This window comes from Trachemys scripta, chromosome 6 (genome assembly GCF_013100865.1).
Source record: "Trachemys scripta elegans isolate TJP31775 chromosome 6, CAS_Tse_1.0, whole genome shotgun sequence".
Classification (NCBI taxonomy): Eukaryota; Metazoa; Chordata; order Testudines; family Emydidae; genus Trachemys; species Trachemys scripta.
The window spans coordinates 114,671,068-114,694,312 of NC_048303.1; the positions used below are offsets into that span (position 1 = coordinate 114,671,068).

Sequence of the window (23,245 nt, forward strand, 5' to 3'; positions counted from 1 at the left end):
CACCCTGTGTGACCTTGGGAAAGTCGTTAAGGCCCACATCCACAAAAGTATTTAGGCTCCTAACTTCCATTAAAATCAGTAGAAGTTGGAAGCCTAATACCTTTGTGAATCTGGGCCTTAGTCTCTCTGTGCCTCAGTACCCCATCTGTAAAATGGGGATAATAGCACGGCTCGACCTCACAGGGGTGTTGTGAGGATAAACACATTAATGTGGGTAATACTGCACTTCTGGAGCCCATGAATATAGAGATATCTGGATAGATAGAAAGGCAAATATTTCCTTCTATACTTAGTACTCAGAGATGAACCTGAACCAGGGAAAACGTCCTCCGACATCAGGGTTTTGAAATCCCAGTCTGAGTCATGCTGCTTGGGACCATCTCTAGTTATTATTGTCACTGTACTTAGGAGTGTTGCATGTAAGTAGAGACCCATGGAAAAGAATGGCAGATCCCTTTACAGTTAACAAAGCTGAATTTGATTAAAGTATTAATATTGTTTGTCGTGGCCTGTACATCATGTTTAAAAACAATCTATTAAATCCACTTCCTTCCTGCAGCTGCTGCTGCTAAGTCTGGGCCTGGGCTGTGCCACACCGAATTGGCTCCATGAAAGTGAGGAGAAGAAATTTGGCAAACAAATGGTTTGGCCTTCGGTGTTACAAACTCCAGCTGAATAGTGCCTTTACATAGTCTCTCTTTTGCAATCTCTGTGTCCCTTCCTTCACACACACACTTCCCCTACTCCAGAGGTTCAGGGTGAGGTGAATGTGCCCAGCACCTTGCAAAATCGATGAAACGTCATAACTGATTTCCTTACCTTCCTGGTAACAACAACGCTTAGCCTAGTCCTCAGCTTTGGAAGACTAATGTTAGGCTCCTGGTCATTTTGATCTGCCATCCCAATTCCTAGCCCGTCTCCCTGTATACTCAAAGGAACGGACAGCTGACTAGTTACATTAGAGTTCCTACACATACATGCGCTCTCTCTCTCTTGTTTATGCAAAGACGGTAACTGAATGGAGAGTCACATACAATGGGTTTTAAACCATCCTACTTCATTTTGTGGCATTGTTTCCCATATAAAGAGAGTCAATAATTAATACATAAGGACCTAATCTTGATTGGTACTGAGTACCTGCACTCCCCTCCGCTTCAGCAGCAGATGCCAGTGCTGAGCAACCTCTCATGGTCAGGCTTCAGCTGAGGTTACAAAACTCTGACAGGATTCAGTCACCTAATATTTCATGGTGCTTTTGACTCAAGGGGCGGGGCTGGGGGGGTGGGGAAGCTTATAGCGTGACTGGCTCTGCCTCCTGAGACTAGCTCTGCTGCCCTGAGAAATGTGGAGGGACCCTAATTTAACAGTATAAACAAAAGAGTAATCCAGTGGCAGCATGGAAGTCCCATTCCTTCTCGTGCCTATTTTTGGCTTTGCCTCTGCTGTGCAGTAAAGGACATGGGATCAGACTTCTCAGTCCCCAGATAGGGCACGTGGCTCCCTCTTCAGGGATGAAAGAAACCCAGTTGAGAATGCCACCGAAGCTGAAGAATAACTGAATTTGACCTATTCATTTCAATGTGTTCTGATTAAGTGCCCACCACAGAGTTTCACTGGGGTTGTCGTCTGAACCAACTGAGAAGCCTTACAGCAGCCAAGCCCACTGGGTTTCACCCAGTTCTTCTTCTCTTGTGGCATCTCCATTAGTGGAGGTTTGCAAGCATGGTAGTCCATTCTCCACAAGCTTCTGCTAATCTCTTTGTGGATCACTAGTCCTTTTAATCCCCATCGTCCATCCAAGATCTTTTGCTGCCTCATGTCTTTCTGCCATCAGCTTTCCCCTCCAATGCCCATAAACATGCATCGCCTGTGAACCTCTTAAAATGTGCCTTAAATCTTTCTTTTCATAAAATCTCTGACCAGCGTTTGCTGAGTTCCAATCTTCACCCAGTTAGGACACAGAAATTCCCATTGTCAGGGACATTTTGCAGAGCTCTCCTACTCAAGGGGTCTGAAGAACAGGACTTTATTTTGGGGCCTGATTATGGTCTTTATCCCTCTTGGTGAGCACTCGCGTGAGGATTGTAATGGGATTACTCTTGTGAGTAAGTGCTTGGTGGTGTGAGTGCAAAGTTAGCACAACAGCAGCAGACTTGCTTACAGTAGTGGTGCAGGGAATCCAGACCGGTTTTTAATACACACTCCAAGGATTCAGACTATTTGTCATCAAAATACATCTCACTGCTGTGTCTTATTTGGACAACCGCAACAAACATTTTAAACCAGTTTTGGCTAAAAGTCATCATCCTGAATTGCTTCTGCTAACATTCATATTGCTCTTGTGATATTAGCAAGCAAACTGAGATTTAAACCACACAGACAGCTGTCAGAGCATACTCCCCTTGAACCAAATGGGGGGTTTCAGGTTGTTTTATGGTTTGGAGTTTGTATTGTGGATATTTTATTAATATGTATGTAGTTACAAGTACATATTATTTTCCACAATTTCCCTTGCATATGGAGGTAGATATATGTATATAGATATAATATCAGACATTATCTTTCTATCAACCTATCTATCAAAAGATAATGGACAGATGATCAATGATAGATCGATCGTCTATTTCTTATCACCGTGGTATCTAGGTGCAGATACAGTGTCTCTTGATCGCCAAAAGGTTTTTCCATAAAGCACTCTCTATCTGTTGTTCTCATCTATCCACTGTTACTTCTGTTTTTTTTCTTCTCCTTTTCCTCCTTCACTCTCATTTTCTCCCCACTTCTCCTTGTACATAACAGTCTCCAAGTATGTGAAAGGTACATAAAGAGAAGCATGATAAATTGTTCAGCTTATCCACTGAGGACAGAACAAGAAGCAATGGGCTTAAATTACAACAAGGGAGATTTAGCTTAGGCATTAGTAGGCTGACCAGACAGCAAGTGTCAAAAATCGGGACAGGAGGTGGGGGGTAATAGGTGCCTATGTGAGAAAAAGATCCCAAAATCAGGACTGTCCCTATAAAATCAGGACATCTGGTCACCCTAGGCATTAGGGAAAACTTCCTAACAGTAAGGGCAGTTAAGCCCTGGAATAAATGGCCTAGGGAGGCTGTGGAATCCCCATCACTGGAGGTTTTTAAGAACAGGTTAGACCACGGGTGGGTCAGACCTTTTAATCCAGCCCTCAAGTTCCCGCCGGGGAGCTGGGTTAGGAGCTTTCCCTGCTCCGGTGCTCCAGCCGGGGAGCGGGGTCTCCGCACGGCTCCCGGAAGCAGGGACAGCCAGGGGACTCTGCACGCTGCCCCCACCACAAGCGCCGGCTCTGCAGCTCCCATTGGCCAGGATCCCAGCCTGGAGCACCCTCCTGCACCCCAAACCCCTCACCCCCGCCTCCCCCCCCATGCACCCCAATCCACTGCCCCAGCCGGCCCTCCATACAATTTCCATACCGAGACGTGGCCCTCGGGCCAAAAAGTTTGCCCACCCCTGGGTTAGACAAACACCTGTCAGGGATGGTCTAGATAACACTTAGTCCTGCCTCAGCGCAGGGGACTGGATGGGATGACCTACTGAGGTCCCTTCCAGTCCTACATTTCTTTGACTCTATGTTCAGCCTCTCATGCCCAGTGCACCAATGCAAGCTGCAGCAGGGGCGGGATGAGAAAGGCCCAGTATAGGTCTGATGTATTTGAAGCTGAAATTATTTACTCCCCATTGTTAGGCCAAATGCAGATTTGCTGCCTATGGATGAGTTTTATTCTCCTTGTAAACAGACCACACGCAACACTCCTGATAGTGGGCAGAAAACAATTGATGAGCTGAGCTTTTGGTGGAACAAAGGTTTTGTTCGGCTCTTCTCAACGTCCCTCTCTCCTTGCCTGGTGCTAATGTTTTTCTTCTTTGTCCTTCCTCTCCCTTTATTTTTTCTTAGCAATATGCATCCTGCCTTGTCTGAACGGAGGTCGCTGTGTGGCCCCCTACCAATGTGATTGCCCAGCTGGGTGGACTGGATCACGCTGTCATACGGGTAAAACTACTTTTACTCACCTATGTTTCCTTTTCCAGCGTTTGTTGTTATCAGCACCAAGCAAGGCAATATAGAGGCATTTCACAGGGCTCTGTGGTAACCACTGACTGGCTCAGAAAAAAAAAATTATTTAATATTCCTGGAGGATTTGATCTCCGCTGCTGCAGGCCATTTTCAGAATAATCTTGTTCTTGATTAGTCTGCAAAGCAGCCTGCTCCCATTATCAAGGGAGCTTTCTGTTAAGGACCTGCAGATAGAAGAGAGGATTCCCACTGCCCATTTCCAAGGAAAGGAATATTACCATATCACCCGACCAAGGACTGAGCAGAAAGCATGCGTCTGAATTATTGCCGGAGCGTAAGAGTTGCTGAGCATCCGCAGTTCACACTGACTTCAGTGGGACTGCAGGTGTTCCACATCTCTTTTCTCTGAGACATTTGTGTGAACACCAACCTTTGCATTTGTGTTTGTCACTTTGATTTATCCCACTGTCCAGTGTTAATTTGTGAGGAAAACGGTACCTAGCACAAATAAATATGAGCAGAATTTGAACCTGTCCTTTAAAGACCTTCATGTTACTTAGTTTTCAGTAGTCACTTGTGGGTGACTGCTGACGGCATGGAGAAGAGGCAGGGGGAAAAGAGATGGACGTCTTAGTATGTTAGACAGTCTAAACTCAAGTGATGCAGTTTGTGCCTTGTGTACAATACATTAGTAGAGAGCTCAGACCTTCAATACTTATTGCTCATTGTTTGTTTATTCCTTCATCCATCCCTAGCTCTCAGTGTAAGCCGTGTTAACTACGTGTTCTGTATGTGGGGCAAGGTATGTTTAGCAGTGTTCTGGCTGTGCTAGTGAGCGGTGCTCTGCAGAAGTCCAGCACCCACACACCAGTTGCCAGAGGCATTCTGTCTTCGGAAGGCAGAGGAGCGAGGCAGACAGAATTATTATGCATTATGCTAGGTGCTTAGGGCAGAGTCCTTCCAAGAGGAGCAATATGCATAAGCCTCTATGACTGGACTCCTTAAAATGCTGTAGCATGAGCTCCCCTCAGCTCGTGCCACTAATGAGGTGCTTGGATGGTATTGGGACCAGGCCATATCCCCAGCTTTGCCTTCTGGAGTACTTCTAGAGTGCAGCAGCTCAGGTCTTGCTCACTCTCCCCTGCGCTGCCATTCTGGCTGCCCTGTGCGCGTGTGCAAGAGGAGGGAAGCATTGCCTGCACCTTCTCTCCTCGCTTGTGCCCATGCAGGGCTAGCCAGAATCCCAGCCATAGTATCTAGTTTAAACAATCCAAAGGACAGAGTAGTGGCCCTATTTTTAAACCTCCAAATAGATCGGGGGAGGGAAGGGGGGAATCTATGCCTTGGACTCACTGAGCTGCACTGCTACGTTTGAAATACTTTAAAGAATTGCGGGTCTGACGATCCCCTCCCACTTGTGTGAATTAGAATTACAGACTTGAGTGGAGTTACCCAATGGTGTAAGTGAAAGAAGAATCAGGCCCTGTTTCTATAGCCACGTTGATCACACTTTATATTAAAGTTCTATTTACAAATGATTTATCCAAGCTTAATAAATGAGAGCTGTCATGAACACATTGCAGACATGAGCAGAATGTGTTATAGACGTTTATAATATCATCAGCTAAAGGTTATAAGTAACCTGTTGGGCTTGATAACACCCAGCTAGCCCTTTAATAAAAGATGCATTAATCATGAATTTACCCTTTATAAACTGTTTTTAAATGGAATCTTAAGTGTGGCACTGTTTAACGGAGTATAGGGCCTGATTCTGCCCCCATATAGCTCTTTACACCAGTTAATTGGACTGACTTCAGTAGCATTACTCTAATTTACGCGGGTGTAAGTCAGAGTCAGTGTTTTGCCATTAATTAATAAATATAGCAGGTCAGCAAATATGAGGGAGATGCCATGTGATATGCCACAGGCCTAAGCATTCTTCTGAAAATCAAGTTGCGAAAGTAAAATTTTTTAAACAAATCTAAGAGTAAAAAAAATGTAATATTTTCTGAAGAGATTTGAGTACCACAGTATGCAGTAATGTTCCCTCTGATATTTTACAAAGCACCATAGGGATTATTGCTGTTATGTCTGGATGACCTAGGAGATTGGAGACAGGATACACAGCATTTCTCTTAAGCCATTTGAAACCATGCCAGATTGGAAATAACCCAGAATTATTATCACCTAATGGTTGTTCCGCAACCCATATGTTATTTCTAGTGGACAGGTCTGCCCATCACAAAATCCATCATCAAAACTGGCATCCTCATTGGCATTTTCAGCAGAAAGGCCAACATTAGATTAGTTATGGAGATACAGAACTCGCCTCTCACTTTTCAGTCAGTCTGTGAAGGTTGGAGTTTTTTGAGGCACATTGGTGACGTGAGGTCAGGTGGGGGGAGGTTTGTACCACTGCTGCCCTGACTGTACCTGTGCTATGGATAAAGAGAGAATTAAATACAGTTACATGGATTTTTTTTAAAGAATCTAAAGTAGTTTTCAGCGTGACGTAATTAATATTTAATGTGAAGAGAATGGTCCGTTTCTGTAACCACCTGACATAATTTTGGTGCTGTATTGCCCCCCATCCCTCCCTTTAAATGGATTGGGGTAGTGTAACACCAGCTGCTTTTGCCGATTCCTGCTAAGTGCTCCCCTTTCTGTCTTCTGTGGCTCCATTTTTTAATCAGTTTCTGGATAGTGGTGCATTCTCAGTGCCTAAGTATTGTCAACAGCGGCTGTCTTACTCACTATGTTTTGCTTTTCCTCACCAAGACTGTATCATCTGCTTAAGTGACTTTCCATTTTTCAACTGTCCTGTGCTATAACATCTTCCATTATGAAGCTCATTAAATGTGTCTTCTAGTCTATCCTAGTAATCATATCGCACTTCGTCACATGGACTCAGGGTTGACAGGAAGACTTGGGGCTTTGTCTTTTTCTCTCTGTTTGCCTGATGTCCATTTGGCTGACACAGCAGAGTAACTGCAGCTGCTTCATGCTATCCCAACACTACCAAATGGGCTTGGTGTTTCTTCACTACTTGAAGTGCCCTGTGTTATTCACTTACGCACTCCTCATGGCTGTGAAGTTTCTGTCAGGAAGCTGTCGTCATTCTCTGCTTCTCCTCTGTTTCCATGTCCAGCTGTTACTTTATCGAGAATTACTCCTCCTCAGAAGTTACTTTTTAAGTGGCTCTTTTGTCATCATGTTCTCCTTTTCATCTGGTATATTTCCCCCCTGGCGACCATGTTGAGTTTCTGCTTTTCTGCACGCAGTTCTGGGCATTGTTTGTGTCTCTCCTTCCGAGCAAACATCCATGTTTCATCTCTGAAAATGAGGCCTTCTTTCCTATTGATCTCTTTGATGTGCTACGTTAACTCCTCCTACTGCTTATATTTGCATTCCACTTTGCTTGCCTGAGCTTGGAGCAGTAACGCATGTTTTAAAGTCAACATAAAATATTTCATTGAATGTTTCCTGCTGCTATGCATATCACAGCAGCTAGCAAAAATAGCAAAGAGGGTTGATTCACACTTAACAAAGATCCACTTCTCAGCTTATTCTTTCCAGAGCAAATGGTCATATCCAAACACATTTTCAGGGTTGAGGTTTTTTTTTAATGTTATGGTTTTGAGAACACCTTGGTCCCTCCTGTTCTCTGCCTGTGGCACACAAGTCTCCTGAGAGCTGTAGTACTTTTATCTAAACCAGGTTATTGGGTTCAGTACGGCTGGGTGGGGTTTACTGGGCTCATTCTGTGACTAAAAGAATGATACATACAGGGCGAAATGGATTTTCAAAACTTAATCTCCCAGATGAAAACTATTCTAATCCTACTGGAGTACATATGTATACATGTGTGTATTTGAATGCAGCTGTGTGCCAGTCTCCCTGCTTAAATGGTGGGAAATGTATACGACCAAATCGGTGCCATTGCCCCTCATCATGGACTGGACATGACTGCACGAGGTAAGTGCTGGCAAACCGTCTTTCACATCAGGTTTGTGTCTGACTCTAATGATCTAATTAAATGGAAGGTAAAGTTAAATAAGGAGCCTCTGTACAGATGAACATCTTTTGGTGCAGGTCCGTTGAGGCATGTAAGCAGCATGCCCTCTACCTCTGCAAGGTATTTATAAAAAGAACAGGAGTACTTGTGGCACCTTAGAGACTAACAAATTTATTAGAGCATAAGCTTTCATGGGCTACAGCCCACTTCTTCGGGCATAGAATGGAACATATATCGAGGAGATATATATACACATACAGAGAGCATGAAAAGGTGGGAGTTGTCTTACGAACTCTGAGAGGCCAAGTAAGTAAGAGGAAAAAAAAAACTTTTGAAGTGATAATCAAGCTAGCCCAGTACAGACAGTTTGATAAGAAGTGTGAGACTACGTACATGGGGAGATAGATTCAATGTTAGTAATGGCTCAGCCATTCCCAGTCTCTATTCAAGCCTAAGTTGATTGTAGACCACCACTCACAGTCTATGGTTTGTTCACTGCACTGGATTTGGCAAAGGCCACTGTTTGGATTTTCTCCTTTTGTTTTATGGGGCTGGCTCTAATGCCTATTTCACTTAGACTGTAAGCTTTCTGGGACTGGAACCATCTTCTTGTTCTGTCTTTCAGAACCTCAAGAGAGGTTGTTCCTGTGACATTCCCATCTAGGACATGAACAGAAAAGCCAGAACTCCCATGACAAAGCCAGTTCTCATAAGATTTCCAGCTTGATTTTTGCAGATTCCAAGAGGTTTGATAAGTTTTGATTTAGCAACCAAACCTTTTGGAGTTTATCTGAGCCAAACCAGAACTTCGAACCTTTTGAGGTTCTCCTGTCACCAGTTTGAACTGTTTTTATTATTAACCAAAGATTATAAATATGTGCAGCACTTTATATACCCAGAAGAAGACAGGTCCCTGGCCCAGTGAGCTTACAGTCTAAGGGTCCAGACCTCAGTACAGGGTATTTCCTTCAACTCCAGTGGAGGTTCTGCATGCAGACAGCTTAAAGGGTTGATGCTTAATTAGACATAACACAACTGATGACCCTGGACAAAGGAGGTTCAAAAACCAGAATAATGAGATTTGTTTTGTTTGTTTCATATCTTGTTAGCTTCAGACTTTGGCCTCAGCCCTGCAGTGAGCTCCATTCAGATTCAAGGATCTGTAGCTCACCGCAGGATCGGGACCTTGTTTTAAGTTTTAAAAGGATACAGTGACACATACAAGCCAGAGTAGATAACACTGAAAAGAAGGTTAGTAGTGGTTGGCTAGCTGGAAGAAATGACTTTTAAGAGGAGATTTGAATGACTGGAGGTTTATATCAGGATCCAGGACTAGATTTCCTTCATTGTTTCCAATATGGTGCCAGGTGTCAATCTTTTCTATGCTCCCTGAAGCCACTTGGCTCTCAAACTACGCAGCTGTGTAGCGCACCAGGAAATTTGGGGCACCAAATTGCCCCAGATTTCCTGGTGCCCTACGCAGCTGCGTGCTGCTCCAGCAGCCAGCCCTAACTCCCGGCCAGCTCAGCCCCCGTCCTGCCCCCACTCCACCCCTTCCCCTGAGCTATGGCCCAGGGGACTGCAGCAGAGGTTGGGCCGCTAGTGAGTGCTGGGGAGTGGTTCCCCCCCGGTCCCCCTGCTCCCCAAGCCTGGGAGCCTCACACACATACACACACACACAAGCCTGGGAGCCAGGGGAGTAGAGCGGAGCGTGCTGGGGCCGGGTCACTCCACTTCCTGCCACCCGTGAGTGCGGAGTCAGACCCAGCCTGCAATCACCGGGTGGCAGGAAGTGGAGCAACCTGGCCCCAACCTGCTCCGCTCTGCCAGCTCGTGCTGGGGAGTGGTTTCCCCCCAAGTTGTTCCTGCCCTGCCCCCCACAGACCTTGGGCACAGCCTCCCCCACCCCCCACGGACACCTGGGGATTCCCACACACACACACACACACACACACACACACACACACACAGAGGCCTGGGGCAAGTCCCCTGCATTGCGTAGGGCACCACAATGTCCACGGACGGTCCTGCTGGCTCTAATCACTTCTGCTTTCATTTTGATATGCCTCACCCTGCTGATTCATTCTGTATATTATAGAACACTAATCTTGTTTTGTTTGTTTGTTAATGCAGGAAAAGGAAGGCTGGATTCTATCCCTTTTAACAGCAGAGGAACTGTTTTATACTAAGAAAATATTTCTTCAGCATAGCCACTGGGGCTTGAAACCTAATTCATTGTAAATCAAATCCAGTGCTTTTTTCCCCCTTGAAAATGTTTTTGCTTTGTGATATATTTTTCCTATACTTTTCCATTTTTAAAGAAACCATCTGTATTTTTCATATACAAAAATATAACAAATATATGCTGCTACGCACACACAAATGTACAAATTCTGCTGTCCAGCAAGGAAATAGCTTGTGTACATTTTGGTCCTTGCCATTCCTTGAATACAACTGGTTAATTAAAATACATTTTACTGCCAACCAAGAGTAAACAGGATGTTGCAATTCTGGGTACTAGTTGCCAAAGCCTTACTGTAATTCAGCAGTTAGACGGTAGACAGTAGTTACTGTAGGCTAAACTGAGCTGTGAAACATTCCATGATACTTTGAACCTGATCTCACTTACACCTATGAGAATTAGGTGTAGTTTAACTGAAGTCAATCTCAAACCTCCTGGCACTCTGCTACAATGGAGTTATACCAGTGTCAGGCTGGTGAAAGAGGAGAATCAAGCCCTATAATTTTTGCCATAAGGAATTAATTTTCTTTGAAAATGTTTTAATGAGAGGGTGTTTGTGTTAAGTTTACCATAGATTTACTGGTGAAATAGTCACAAGTTTAGACTAGGTGGGAGAATGTTGTGTAGCTCAGAATGAAATAGCCAGACAACTCCGGTAGCCATATCCATGGAAACAGGTGAAATTGACAGGTGATATTTGTAGTGTGCAGAACCATCAGTGAACCCAAAAAATAGTCTCTCTCACACACATACACACACACACACACACACACCTTGCCAACCAAGAACTACAAAGTGCACAATCCACATAGGAGTGAGCTATTCCAAGTCATACGTAAAGTCTGTCGCGCAGACACCCCTATTGCTGAACATATTAGCATCATAAGAAACATGCACCCGAGTGCCCTAAAAATGCCCTTCACTAGGGATCCAAAACACTGATACTCTCCTATTGCTAAGTAAAAGCAGGGGGTGAAAGGAATGTTTGGGGAGTGGAGTGTGTTTGGTATTAGCATTACAGAGTGAACGTCTGATGTATGAAAGGAGTTACTGTACAAGAATTTGGCTTAGAAACCTTACCTGACACACCTTTCTACAAACACTCTGCTCGCTAGGTTCAAAATGCTCACATAATAAAGCAAAATTAGTATCAACATTAGGAAAGAAGAGGAAGGAAATAATTTATCTCATGGAGCTTTATTTACTCTTAAACCATTTTGTGTGCACACTGTGGTTCCCCACCCTTCCCTTTTATAGTTAGGTATCCCTTATGAACGCATCCAGGGAAATGTAGTCAAAAACAAAGAGGAGTTAATTATGTACGTGCAACTGCTGTGGGCACCAGTGAAAGGAAAACATCTGATTATTGTGGTGTCAACTATAGAGGCAGAGAAAAATGACAAGTGGATCCTGTAATGGTAGCAACTGCCAATTTAAAAAAAAAGTGGATTGGAGAAGAAAAGGAGGGAATTTTGTAAAATGAATTCTTCTTTTCCTATCTCAGTTCTAATGCAAATTAAATTCCAGCCTTCAACCTGCAACCACAGCAACCAATTGATAGAGATTTCCATTCAGATTGTAGCATGCTATAATTGAACAAAAGCAATTAGAAGAGTTAAGGAGCTTCTCCTCCTATCAAGCGGAGATAGTACAGGGCAACTATACTGTTGCACCCAACTCCACTACAGTGGGTTTCCTTTACAATTTGGATTTAATCATTACTGCTAAAATATCAAAATATGATAACGTGCTACACTATAGTTCCCCCCAAAGAAATAATCATATAGCAACTTAGGTCTTGGAGAGGTTTGTACCAAATAGTTGCACGCATGCTCTCAATAAATACTGTCCTTGGGAATGAATCACCACCATTTATCAATACGCATTTCATTTGCCTTTCTCTTTGCTATCACCGAAACTCTTCGTTTTCCGTTTTTATTTTGTTTAAAATGTCCTGGGAATTTAGCAGTGTTTATTACAAATGTTTAAAAACTGATAAAAATCAGTGCAACAAATTAACTTCACAATTGTGTGGGTAAATATGGAGGGATGGGGGGATAGAAAACAAGCAACAAATAGAGAAAAGTAAAAGCAGTTTAATGCTGTGGTTAATTTCATGAACTGTACTCTAATAAGCACACATCTGCACGCGAGTGTATCTTCCACTACATTACCTTATTTTAACAGGCAGCCTAACATGTACAGTTAGACAAACATAGTATTAACATAAACACAGCTACCTAATGTCATGTATTGGGTTTCTTGAGAGTCCAAAATTTGGGTGAAAATCAGTAAAAACTGAAAAATGGCTTTTTTAAAGCCCAAGAATCTTTCAGTAAAAATCACGTAAAACTGAAAACAAAGGGCCTTAGCTGTCCCACACAGAGTGTTACTGGAGGCCTTTTGTTCCATATGACCTGTTTGCAGTACACCGCCCAGAAACTACAGGAGATGGAGTGGGTAGATGGAGAAAACTGAGCTATCTTTTTATATACACACACATTTATATATATATTGTTCTTGTCTCTTTACAAAAACCAAACCGTATCTTTTCTACTGTGTCTGTATAGTGTGTGCCCTTTCTCTCCTTGTGATGCCCTGATTCTGTCTCGCCCTGATGCTCTCTTTGGAGTAGAACAGTGTTGTGTATGGAGGCACTTTGTGTTGGTAGGAGACTGCTTAAGAGGAGCTGCATGGCCTGCCTCTAGCACTGGAAGTTCACATGGATGAACAGTTAGACAGGACTCAAAGACCAGTCTGGAAAAACCATGTCATTAGCAGAGCTGCTGGCAAGGCACAAAGGCTGTTCTAGTTAATGATATTTTGCTCTTTACAATAATATAGTCTCAGAGGAACAATCTTTTTGCAAATACTGTATTGTCATTTATGTCACTGCTTGTTGTGTGTATTAAATGACTTCTGTGTGATGCACTTTACACTGTAAATAAAGTTGCACCCTATTTAGTACCTGTAAATACAACTTTGCGCTCTTTCATTAGTGCCTAACAACAGCTTCCTGTGTCTCCTCCCAGCTCTCCATGGCCTGAGGTAGGAGTTGGGGTTGTTAAGAGAAGCGGATCTCCACTCCAGTGCAATGATTGAATCATTAATACTCATTCTGAAAGACTAATCCAGGACATCCAAACTTCATTCTTTAGATGAAGGTGCAATTAGCAGTGTTTTTAAAATCCTCTCCTCTGGTTGAAGATGTATGAAAAGCGAATGGGCCAAACTCAGGCCTGGTGTGTAAGCAAGTGCAACTCTATTAAAGTCAACATGTGCTCTTTGCTACCGGTGACCGAGCTGGATTTGTCTCGAGTGCTCTGCTGGGCTCCCGGCACTGTGCACTGACAGTAAGGGTTTCAGAGGCACTTCAGGGGATTTTCAAAGCTATCCAGGTCCCAACTGAAGGGGAGCTGGGAGCCAGACTCCTTTAGACTCTCTTGAAAATCCCAGTATCTTGTGGACGATATGCTATCCTAGAAGATATTCCCAACAACCAATGTTACCACTGTTCCATACAAGGAAAGTATAGAACAGGTCAGCCAACGATTTTTTGCAAACCACACCATTGGTTGCAGGTCACATGAGAAATTGCACTGGATTTGATGAAAGTCAGCTTATTATGGGGACTTTGGGCTTGTTTGGTGGCGTTGGGCGGCTGTTTTCATGCAGTTGTGGCCTGTGTTGTTTTTTTCTGCTTGTCTCTGGAGTCTGATTTTTAGGGGGGGAAGGGGATTATGCCCTATACTGTTTTTTTCTCAAACTCCACCCAGCAGCATGGCCTTATGACACAAACTCTGCCCTGTGGCATGACACACAGATACAAACCCTTTCCCCAGACATTTCTTGCCTTTTCCACAGGTTTTTAGACCAATTGCACTTGTTTGCGGCAGGTTTATGGCAACCCTTGCTGTTAAACTTCCTGGGTCTGCTCACTTTTACAGCATCTTTTTCACTTTCTCGCTTTTTTATCTAAAGGAGGCAGAGCCTGGATAGAGCCTGGAATTCCAGGGCTGGGTGATTGGGGCAGGTTCCTTCATCTCTTTGCAACCCCCCTCTGTAAAACTAGGAGAATGAGCCGAACCTCCTTCTGTGAAGTGTTCGGAGCTCTGCAGATGGAAATGAGTGTCTGAGTGAAGTATTTTTACTAAATGGGAGGATTGGCCAAAGCCTCCAGAGAGAGACCATATCCACACTGAAAGTGAAAGGTCACCATTTCGCTTAGAGGACTGTGTCCCGTCCCCCCCCCCCCCCCCCACACACACACACCCATTGCCATTTGCATCTGCCTACTCCTCTTCCTTCTGCTATAGGAGCCATCTGCACTGCCCCTTCTGTTACCAGCCCCACCTAGATTCACCCTTCTGCCCTTTGAATTTTTACAGCAGGGTGTCAAAAGCAATTGCAATTCTCTCCTCCCAGTCCAGGCACTGTTCTTGAATCCGTTCCCTATTTGAACTCTAGTATCTGCTTGTTTGTGTTCTTACAGAGTGGGGGCCACTAGAGGGGAGGGCCTGATCCTGCTGCCATTGAAAGTAACAGGAGCAGGGCCCCTGAAGGAGGATCCCGTACTGCTTTTCATATAATCCGTGTATAATGTTATGTCCCATCAGGGCCACGTTTTGGCAGTCTGCCCCCTCTCCCCCACTTGGAGTGGTGAGGGCAGGGGAAGCAGCATGGGGCCATCTTCTCCTCCAACTCTACCAGGAGCAGCAGCAAGCTCCCCTCTCCCCTGGAATGGCAGGGGTAGTGAAGGGTTAAAATCCATGTGCATGTTATATAACAACCTGGTATATATGGATTGTGCCAGCTCTTTTCCAGACCCGAAGTCCAGAGTTTGGTCTGGAGACCAGAGGCCTAACTAATAGTGATCAGCTAAGAGAAAGCTGGGGTAAACAAAATAACATTGCCTTTACTAAGATCTGCTTGGTCAGTAGAAATGCCAGATGTTGAAGCAGTAACTGAATAATTATGTTTCATCCAATGTTTCAAATTGAACAAAGGATCCCTGTTCCTATCGTGTTTCTCCTGAAGGGAAAACAGTCTTCCCACAGATCCAACCTTGAGTTTATGAAATGTTGGCACATGTCACTATAATGATATGGCACCCTTCCACCTCCCTTCCGAGGGACCAATGCCCTACCTTAAGACATAAAGGAGACAATCTCTATTTTCATATGCTTTCACTGTTTCTTTGCTTTATCCCCTAGACATGTACCTGTCGGACAATCAAAGGAGTTACTCCATTCCTATGGACCCCAAATCAGAATTCAACATATATATTTTATACTAATAACATTTTATCAAAGTATTAATCAAATGTTAATTTGCTAACTTGAGACCATGGGCGGAGACATTGTGTAACCTTTTAACCATTGGCTATTGTGCTATCTTGTCTTGCTGCAAAACCTATCCCGGGGTGTGGAACTGCTTACCCCGTCACTTTCCCCCGCCCATGGAAAATCTATATATTTCATTGTAATCAATTAATTGACAGTGTCTCTGAGCCTAATAAGCCAGGTGACACTCCACCAGCGCTGTGTGTAATAAACCCCTATGCTTTGACCTCTACACGGTGTGGATTTATGTCCTTCAGTTTGGGGGCTCGTCCGGGATACAAGTTTGTGAACTGGCTGAGGATCTGAGACTGAAATCCAAAGGAGGTGAGTATGTTTACTTTACCACCTCATTAGGCCAGGGATAGAAGTCTCTCATCCCCTTTCAGACACATCTTGTTTCCTTTTTAATTTGTGTGAAGGACCTTAGACACATGTGGTCAAAGCAGTGGGGTTAAATAAGGGTACCACTTGGGAGGGAAGACTTGTGCAAGAGGGTCATGTACAGTTTAAACAACTAAGGGGTGTGTTACGGAGGACTTGAATAACCCACCAGCAAGCGATTGGCCGTGAGTTAAGCCCAGGATTGGCTGGGTACGCAAGCGGTAGGCAGTGCAAACTGGTGGTCCATTTCCTCATTGCACGTAACATTGCAAGTCCTAGGGGAGTGCCCCCCCCAAGGCATATGACGTACATGCTTTCGAATAGCACAAAGTCTCCAACCAATAAGTCCGGCATGTGTGTGTAATTGAAGACACGCTTGGTATTAAGGGTGGGGAGACGTCCTCATGAAATTCAAGGCTGTGGGGAGTTGGAACCATAGCATAAAAAGGGGGAAAAGTAACTCCTCATAAAGGCTGACAAGCATTTAGGGGGGGAAGACGCAAGTTCCCTTCAAGGTCAGCAGCCGGGGTGACGAAATACCCATGGCGTTAGAAGGAGAGGCAATAATTAGTCCTCGAGAGTACTTGGAATATAAACATGTTAAAACTCGGCAGGCAGCAGCTAAAAAAGCAAACTACTCTGCAGCCGGACCAGAGGCAGATCTGGTTACTTGGTAGAATCATCAGAGAAGTGACAAAACAGACAAAGCAGTAATAGTTTTATTGGATATTCTTAACATAAAGGAGAAAGAAATTGCAACGTTAAGATCTCAAAACCAGGCTCTGAGAGATAAGAGCCTATGTTCTAAAATATGTAACTGTCTGGAAATTGGAAAAGATCCCGGAGAAAAAGAATCATCATGTCTGGGACACACCTCCAGATTGGGAGGGGGAGAGCAAACTCCTGGCATATGCCAGCCCACGGCTCCACCGATTAACTATCTGTGGGAAAACTCAGCAGCACAAAGCAGAGGGGAGGAATCAGAACCCCCTCCATACATTTCTTCAAATGACAGGCCAAATTTAAGCACCCACAGAAATAATAAAGGAGCACCACAAGCATTAATTGCCCCAGGGGAGCAAGTACAGCATATGGCTCCAATCAAAACACAGTTAAGGAGGTTCAAAAACGTTAACGCGGAGGGTGAGCCAGTAAGGGGACTTAGAACAGAAACAACTGAAATTTACCGTCCCTTCACCCCCCAGGAAAAACAGGCATTACTGTCTGATTTACCTGAACTCAAGCGTGATAACAAGAATACTGAGTTCTGGGACAAGCTGGATGGCCTCACAGAAATACATGGCCTCCATAGGAAGGATGTTCACATCCTGGTCAAGTGCAAGTGCCCCAGGGATGTGTGGGAGAATCTAGATAATAAATGGAAGACAGGGCGCTGGGCTGAAGATCGTAACCCCAACCCAGCAGGAGGGGATCAGGCTGAAGAACCAGCAGGAATCCCAAACCCAGACGCAGGCACTGTAACAGAATTTAGGAATGCACTAGCTGTTGTTCTAGGAGCCCAGACCACTAACTGGGGGGCTCTGCAGTCTGTGGTTCAGCAGAAGGGGGAGTCTGCCATGTCCTATGCTGAAAAGAAATGGAATGCATTCCGAGCTTATTCAGGTCTGGAGAATATAACATCCCGAGACCATGATGTATTCCTTCAAATCCTAAAGGAGGGGCTGTCTGCAGATCACCAAGCAGTCCTGGCATTAGGCATCTCAGTGGGAGAAACATACTCAGCAGTAATGAAATGGGCCACAGAAGTAGAAAACAGAAAAAAGAGGAAGGTAGCAGCAACCACACCCTCCGAAGAAATTGTAGCGGTTCATGCAGTCAGAACCACTATCTGCTTCACATGCAATAAGCCTGGATATCTGGCACGTGACTGTAAAAATAAAAATAAAATCAAAACATGCAATAATTGTAAAAGGAGCGGCCACTTACAGGACAACTGCTTCTACCCTGGAGGGGGTAAGGAAGGGCAGTGGCCATACAAGCAAAATAAAACCGATACAATTAGTACCCAAGAACAAGATAAGGATAAACAAATCCAGGAGTTGCTCAAACTCCTGGCTAGCAAATAGGTATCAGCGGCCTCTGTGGCTGGAACCGAAGGCGACCCCAGGATGTTTCTTAACGCACGAGTGGGGGGCCGACCGTGCAGTATGTTAATAGACACAGGAGCCTCGGTATCGATAACCAGCCAAGATCTCCCCCTCACCCGTAGAACAATATGGATTGAAGGGGTGGGAGGGGGAAGATTAAAAGCAACCCTTAGCCAGCCAGTAGAAATAGAATTCGAGGATATGGTCACAGTCAGTCAAATCTGGGTTTGCCCCGAGCAAGGAGACACAATTTGCGGCATAGATCTCCTTAAGGAGCTCGGGGGAGTAATCAACCCCAGAGCTAGCTGCATTGAATGGGCCAAAGGGTCCAAACAGGAAAGATCATCTCAAAATATAGCCATAATTGCCAGTAATAAAGTAATAATACCAGAGTGGGGGGAGAGCCCAGTAGAAACCCTGTGTTCCCTTCACCCTGAAGTGTGGGCAACAGATAAACAAGATTGTGGGCTAGTAAACATGAAGCCTATATCTGTAGAAGGACCAACTCACAAAGCCCACAGGCAGTACCCAATTAAACCGGAAGCCTTAGAGGCAGTTAAAGGTATAGTCACTAATTTGGAATCCAGAGGGGTGATTAGAAAAACCACCTCCACAACTAATTCCCCAAGTTGGCCCGTCAGGAAGCCAGACGGGACCTGGAGGTTAACTATAGACTACACCCACCTTAACCGGGTGACTCCAAAGGCACATCCTATTGTGGCAAGCCCTGCCACGATTCTTAATTTGCTAACACCAGGACATTTAATATTCTCAGTCCTGGACGTAGCTAATGGATTTTGGAGTATTCCCCTTGCAAAGGAAAGTCAGGAGAAATTTGCATTTACAGTAGGAGACCAGCAGTACACTTGGACCCGAGTACCTCAGGGGTTCCATAATTCTCCCTCCATATTCCACAGGACAATGGCAGAAGTAATAGCACAAGTGCCTTTGGAAGGGGATACTGTGATACTGCAGTATGTGGATGATTTGCTAATTGCCAGTTCAAATGAAAAGGACCATTTAAAAACCCTAAACAGACGGTTCATGTATCTTCGCGAGGCAGGATTTAAATTAAGCCCAAAGAAAGCGCAATTGCAACAGCAGCAAGTTTTATATCTAGGGCATAACATATCACAGGGAGAAAAGGCACTCACAATAGACAGAAAGCAAGCAATTCGAGGGTTAAAGAAACCACGGACAGTTAAGGAAGTCCGAAAAGTCCTGGGACTCCTTAATTTCTGTAGAACCTATATACCGGAGTACTCAGGGATGGTGGAACCAATTCAAAACCTCACTATGGGGGGAAAGCCTGCAAATGAGTTAGTAATATGGGGCACAGAGCAAGAGGAGGCATTTATAAAAATAAAACAGGCTTTAGCCTCCGCCCCCAGCCTGGGCTTACCGGATATGGGAAAGCCATTCCACCTTTACTGTAGCCATAGCGGGACCCAGTATTCTGCAGTACTAACCCAGCTTCACGGAGATAGACAGCGTCCGGTAGCATCCCTATCTACCATAAGACCCCCTGTATCCCAGGGATTACCGGAGTGCGTAGCAGCTCTAGATTGTGCTACGTGGGCTGTGAAAGCTTGTGAATCATACACTTTCATGGGGAAATTAGTGCTCCATACACCCCATACACTTATCGATCTCCTCAACACCGGGCGACTAAGATCTGTAACAGATGCCCGCAGAAGTCAGTGGGAATCAACATTGTGCTTGCAAAACCCTAACTACTCCATAGTAAGAGACAAGGGACTAAATGTAGCCGAATGTCTGAACATAGAGGGAAAGGTACACGCATGTCTTATAGATGGAGAAGAGGAAATGTTGGGAAGAATTAAAGAAGAGCCATTAGAGAATCCAGATATAGTTTTGTATGTAAAAGGATCAAGAAAGTATGAAAATGGAGTGCCACACACCGGATGGGCAGTGGTACTCAGTAATGGGACGGTGATAGCGTCAGGTCAGATAGAAGGATCAAAGTCAGCACAAGAAGCGGAGCTAACAGCCCTCACAGAAGCTTTAAGAGTGGAGGAAGGCAAGAAGCTCACTGTATATACAGACAGCAGATATGCATTTGGAGTCGTGCATGACTACATGGACGTGTGGTCACGCAGAGGTTTTATAACAACAACTGGCAAGCCGATTAATAATATGGAAGCAGTTCAAAGACTAACAAAAGCTGCCAAACTACCATCAGAACTAGCAGTAGTAAAGATAAAAGCCCACAGTAAGATCTCAAGTGAGGAACAAAAAGGAAATTATTGGGCAAATAAATGTGCCAAAGAAATTGCACAAGCAAGTCCTATTAAGATTTGTGCAGTTAGAGTGCCAGAAGAGGAAGTGAATTTAAGAAAACTATATGCAACCATAAGCCCAGAAGAAAAAAGTAAATTGGAAAAACAAGGCTGTGTATATAAAAATCACCTCTGGTATGGGCCAGGGGGGAAGGAGCTGGTAGCCCCGGAGTGCATATGGGCTCTACTGCTCCATGCCATTCATTCTCCAGCTCATCTGGGGTGGAGACAAATGAGGGCCGCCTTGGAATACTGGTGGTGGCCAGCCATGAAAAAAGATGCTTTGCAATTTCTCAAAAGATGTGTAACATGTGCACAAGTGAATGTGGATAGGAGGAAAAAGGTGCCTCTAAATCACCAACCACGACCAGAGGGACCATGGCAAAATTTGCAAATTGATTTTACTGGACCCTTGCCACAAAGCAGAGGGTACACTTACATTTTGGTAATTATTGACACTTTTACCCAATGGGTAGAGGCATTCCCAACCAAGAATTGTACTGCTACAACAGTAGCTCGAATCCTAGCAGAAGAAATAATACCCAGATGGGGTTTACCACTGTCAATAGACTCTGACCAAGGAACTCACTTTACAGGGCGAGTAATGAAGGAGGCATGCAAGGCACTGGGAATAAAGCAAAGATTCCATATACCATACCACCCTGAAAGCTCGGGAATGGTGGAAAGAATGAATAGAACAATGAAAACAGCCTTAACAAAAGCAGTACTGGATACAGGAGAAGGGTGGGCTCGTATGCTTCCTGCTGTATTGTACCGAATTAGAGGCAGCCCAAATAGGCTGACTCAATTGACACCCTTTGAGCTAATGACAGGAAGAGCAATGAGAATGCCTAGCACTGTGATCCTCCCTCCGGGGGAGTCAGGGCTTTTTGCAGACAGGCTGCAAAACTACATCAAGGCATTGGACAGAGAGTTGAAGGATTTATACAATCAGGTGAAAGAAAATCAAACCCAGCTGGATGATAATAGCAGTCTGGACAAACCTGCATTTAAAGTTGGGGATTTGGTAATGTGTCGCATTTACCCAGAGGTTAAAGGAATTTTAAAGCCAAGATGGCAAGGCCCTATGAGGGTCCTTCTGACTACTAATACATGTGCAAAGATTAGGGGAAATTGGGAACATTTTGGCGTCACCCAAATCAGTTAAAATTGTTTAAATCAGTTTCTGTCAATACTAACAATATTTCCACAAGTGTCTCCACAGGTGAACAACAAGAGGTAAAATAGGAAGGACTGAAGGGTGACCAGGACAACCAGAGCGACCATGGGGAGGCTTCTGCTGTGGCTCCTGCTGTCCCTGTGGTGCATAAGGAAGGACGCAAGTCGTGTGCCATGTGTGAAGGGGACGACAAAGTCTTGGGCTGTCCCTCATTTAAACACAATTACATGGCATATTGCCACGATGGTTTGGGAGGAAACACACAGACCTCGATACTGGAATTTGTGTGGGATTTTGTGGGAAAGAAACCAAACACTCATGAACGATTATGTGCCAATTATACTGACATGGTACCAGTGGAGGTTGGGCCTGTTGAATCAGGATGGGGCTTACCACTTAAAGCCCGAACGGAGGTAACCCCAAAGGCATGGCATACATTTGTTAAACGATGGCCCAAATTAGAATGTCCACGACTGGTAACAATTAACCGGGTTATCAGAGACAGAGTGGAACCACCCGATTGTGTGTCATGCCCTGAACAAATCCCTGTTCCAAAACCAGGACTGATAATGATAGGACCAGCTCTACCGGTCCTCACCTCGGTGGTATTCCACACTTACAGGGTCGAGGTGCGTATTCCTTTAAAGGAAGTGAACAAACAATGTGCAAAGGTCAGGCCTCAAATGAGTAGAAACATTACTAGCCTAACAAACCAAATTGGTGAGCGCTTAACTAGACAGAAGAGAGGATTACTAAATACCCTTGCAGGATGGTGACCTCCCTGCCAGTATGGAGGAAGGGTCATGTTATTAAAATAGAAGGTGTTGCATACACTGAGGTCGCTGGGAGAGCACTGTATCCTAGTGAATGTTGCACCCATTCTGATAAGGAAATTCTGTGTACATGCCCATATAATGTTCTAACGAATCTGTCTAGGTTCAAAGTGGCCATTACTGAGAAACTGGCGCACACGGAGCTGGTCCAGATGAACGGTACCTACTGGTGTGTGACTGCCCAGAACCACTCCATCGAGCTAAATGGAAAGCCCTGCCCCTCGAGACATCCATCCGTGTGCATGACGGTCCCCCGAAGGTCAACCCTGACTGTTGACGGGACGCAGCTCCACCGTACTCCGCCAATGATGGGTAACCTAACATGGGATCCGGAATGGCACTACGGCAGTAAGTATCTAGAGGAGGGTCTACAGGCCCTGCAGGCGAAGATCGAGGAGTTGGTGGCCGAGGCCCAGAGGCATATTGGGGAAGGCCGTCTGAGGTACACTCAGATAGGAGAAACCGTGGACCAGGCCGATGTGAAGTACTCAAAGGCAAGGAACCAGGCAGTGGAGGTTAAAGCAATGATTATGGGCGATGCCATCTCAGGTGATAAGGTCCCCTGGGGATGGATCTGGGTGTTATTTTGTCAAGTTATGTGGGGATTGTCTATCCTAACATTCCTGGTGGTACTGGTGCTTTATCGGCGACTCCGCAGTAGGCTGAGTACATTAAAATTGGTATATTTGACCTGGCGGGTTAGGGAACCCTAGGGTCAAGAGGAGGGACTGAAGGGTTAAAATCCATGTGCATGTTATATAACAACCTGGTATATATGGATTGTGCCAGCTCT

The 23,245-nt window shown here is 44.7% G+C and overlaps 1 protein-coding gene across 1 annotated transcript in view; it reads left to right on the top strand.

Annotated features, from left to right (window-relative positions):
• SVEP1 (sushi, von Willebrand factor type A, EGF and pentraxin domain containing 1) overlaps nt 1-13,288 on the top strand; it is a 172,050-nt gene extending 158,762 nt beyond the window's left edge. The window contains exons 48-50 of the mRNA XM_034774932.1: nt 3,932-4,027; nt 7,933-8,026; nt 10,200-13,288. Of these exons, the coding sequence (XP_034630823.1) occupies nt 3,932-4,027; nt 7,933-8,026; nt 10,200-10,230 (221 nt within the window). The 3' untranslated portion in view covers nt 10,231-13,288. The remainder of the gene's footprint in view (nt 1-3,931; nt 4,028-7,932; nt 8,027-10,199) is intronic.
• Nucleotides 13,289-23,245: the final 9,957 nt, after the last annotated feature.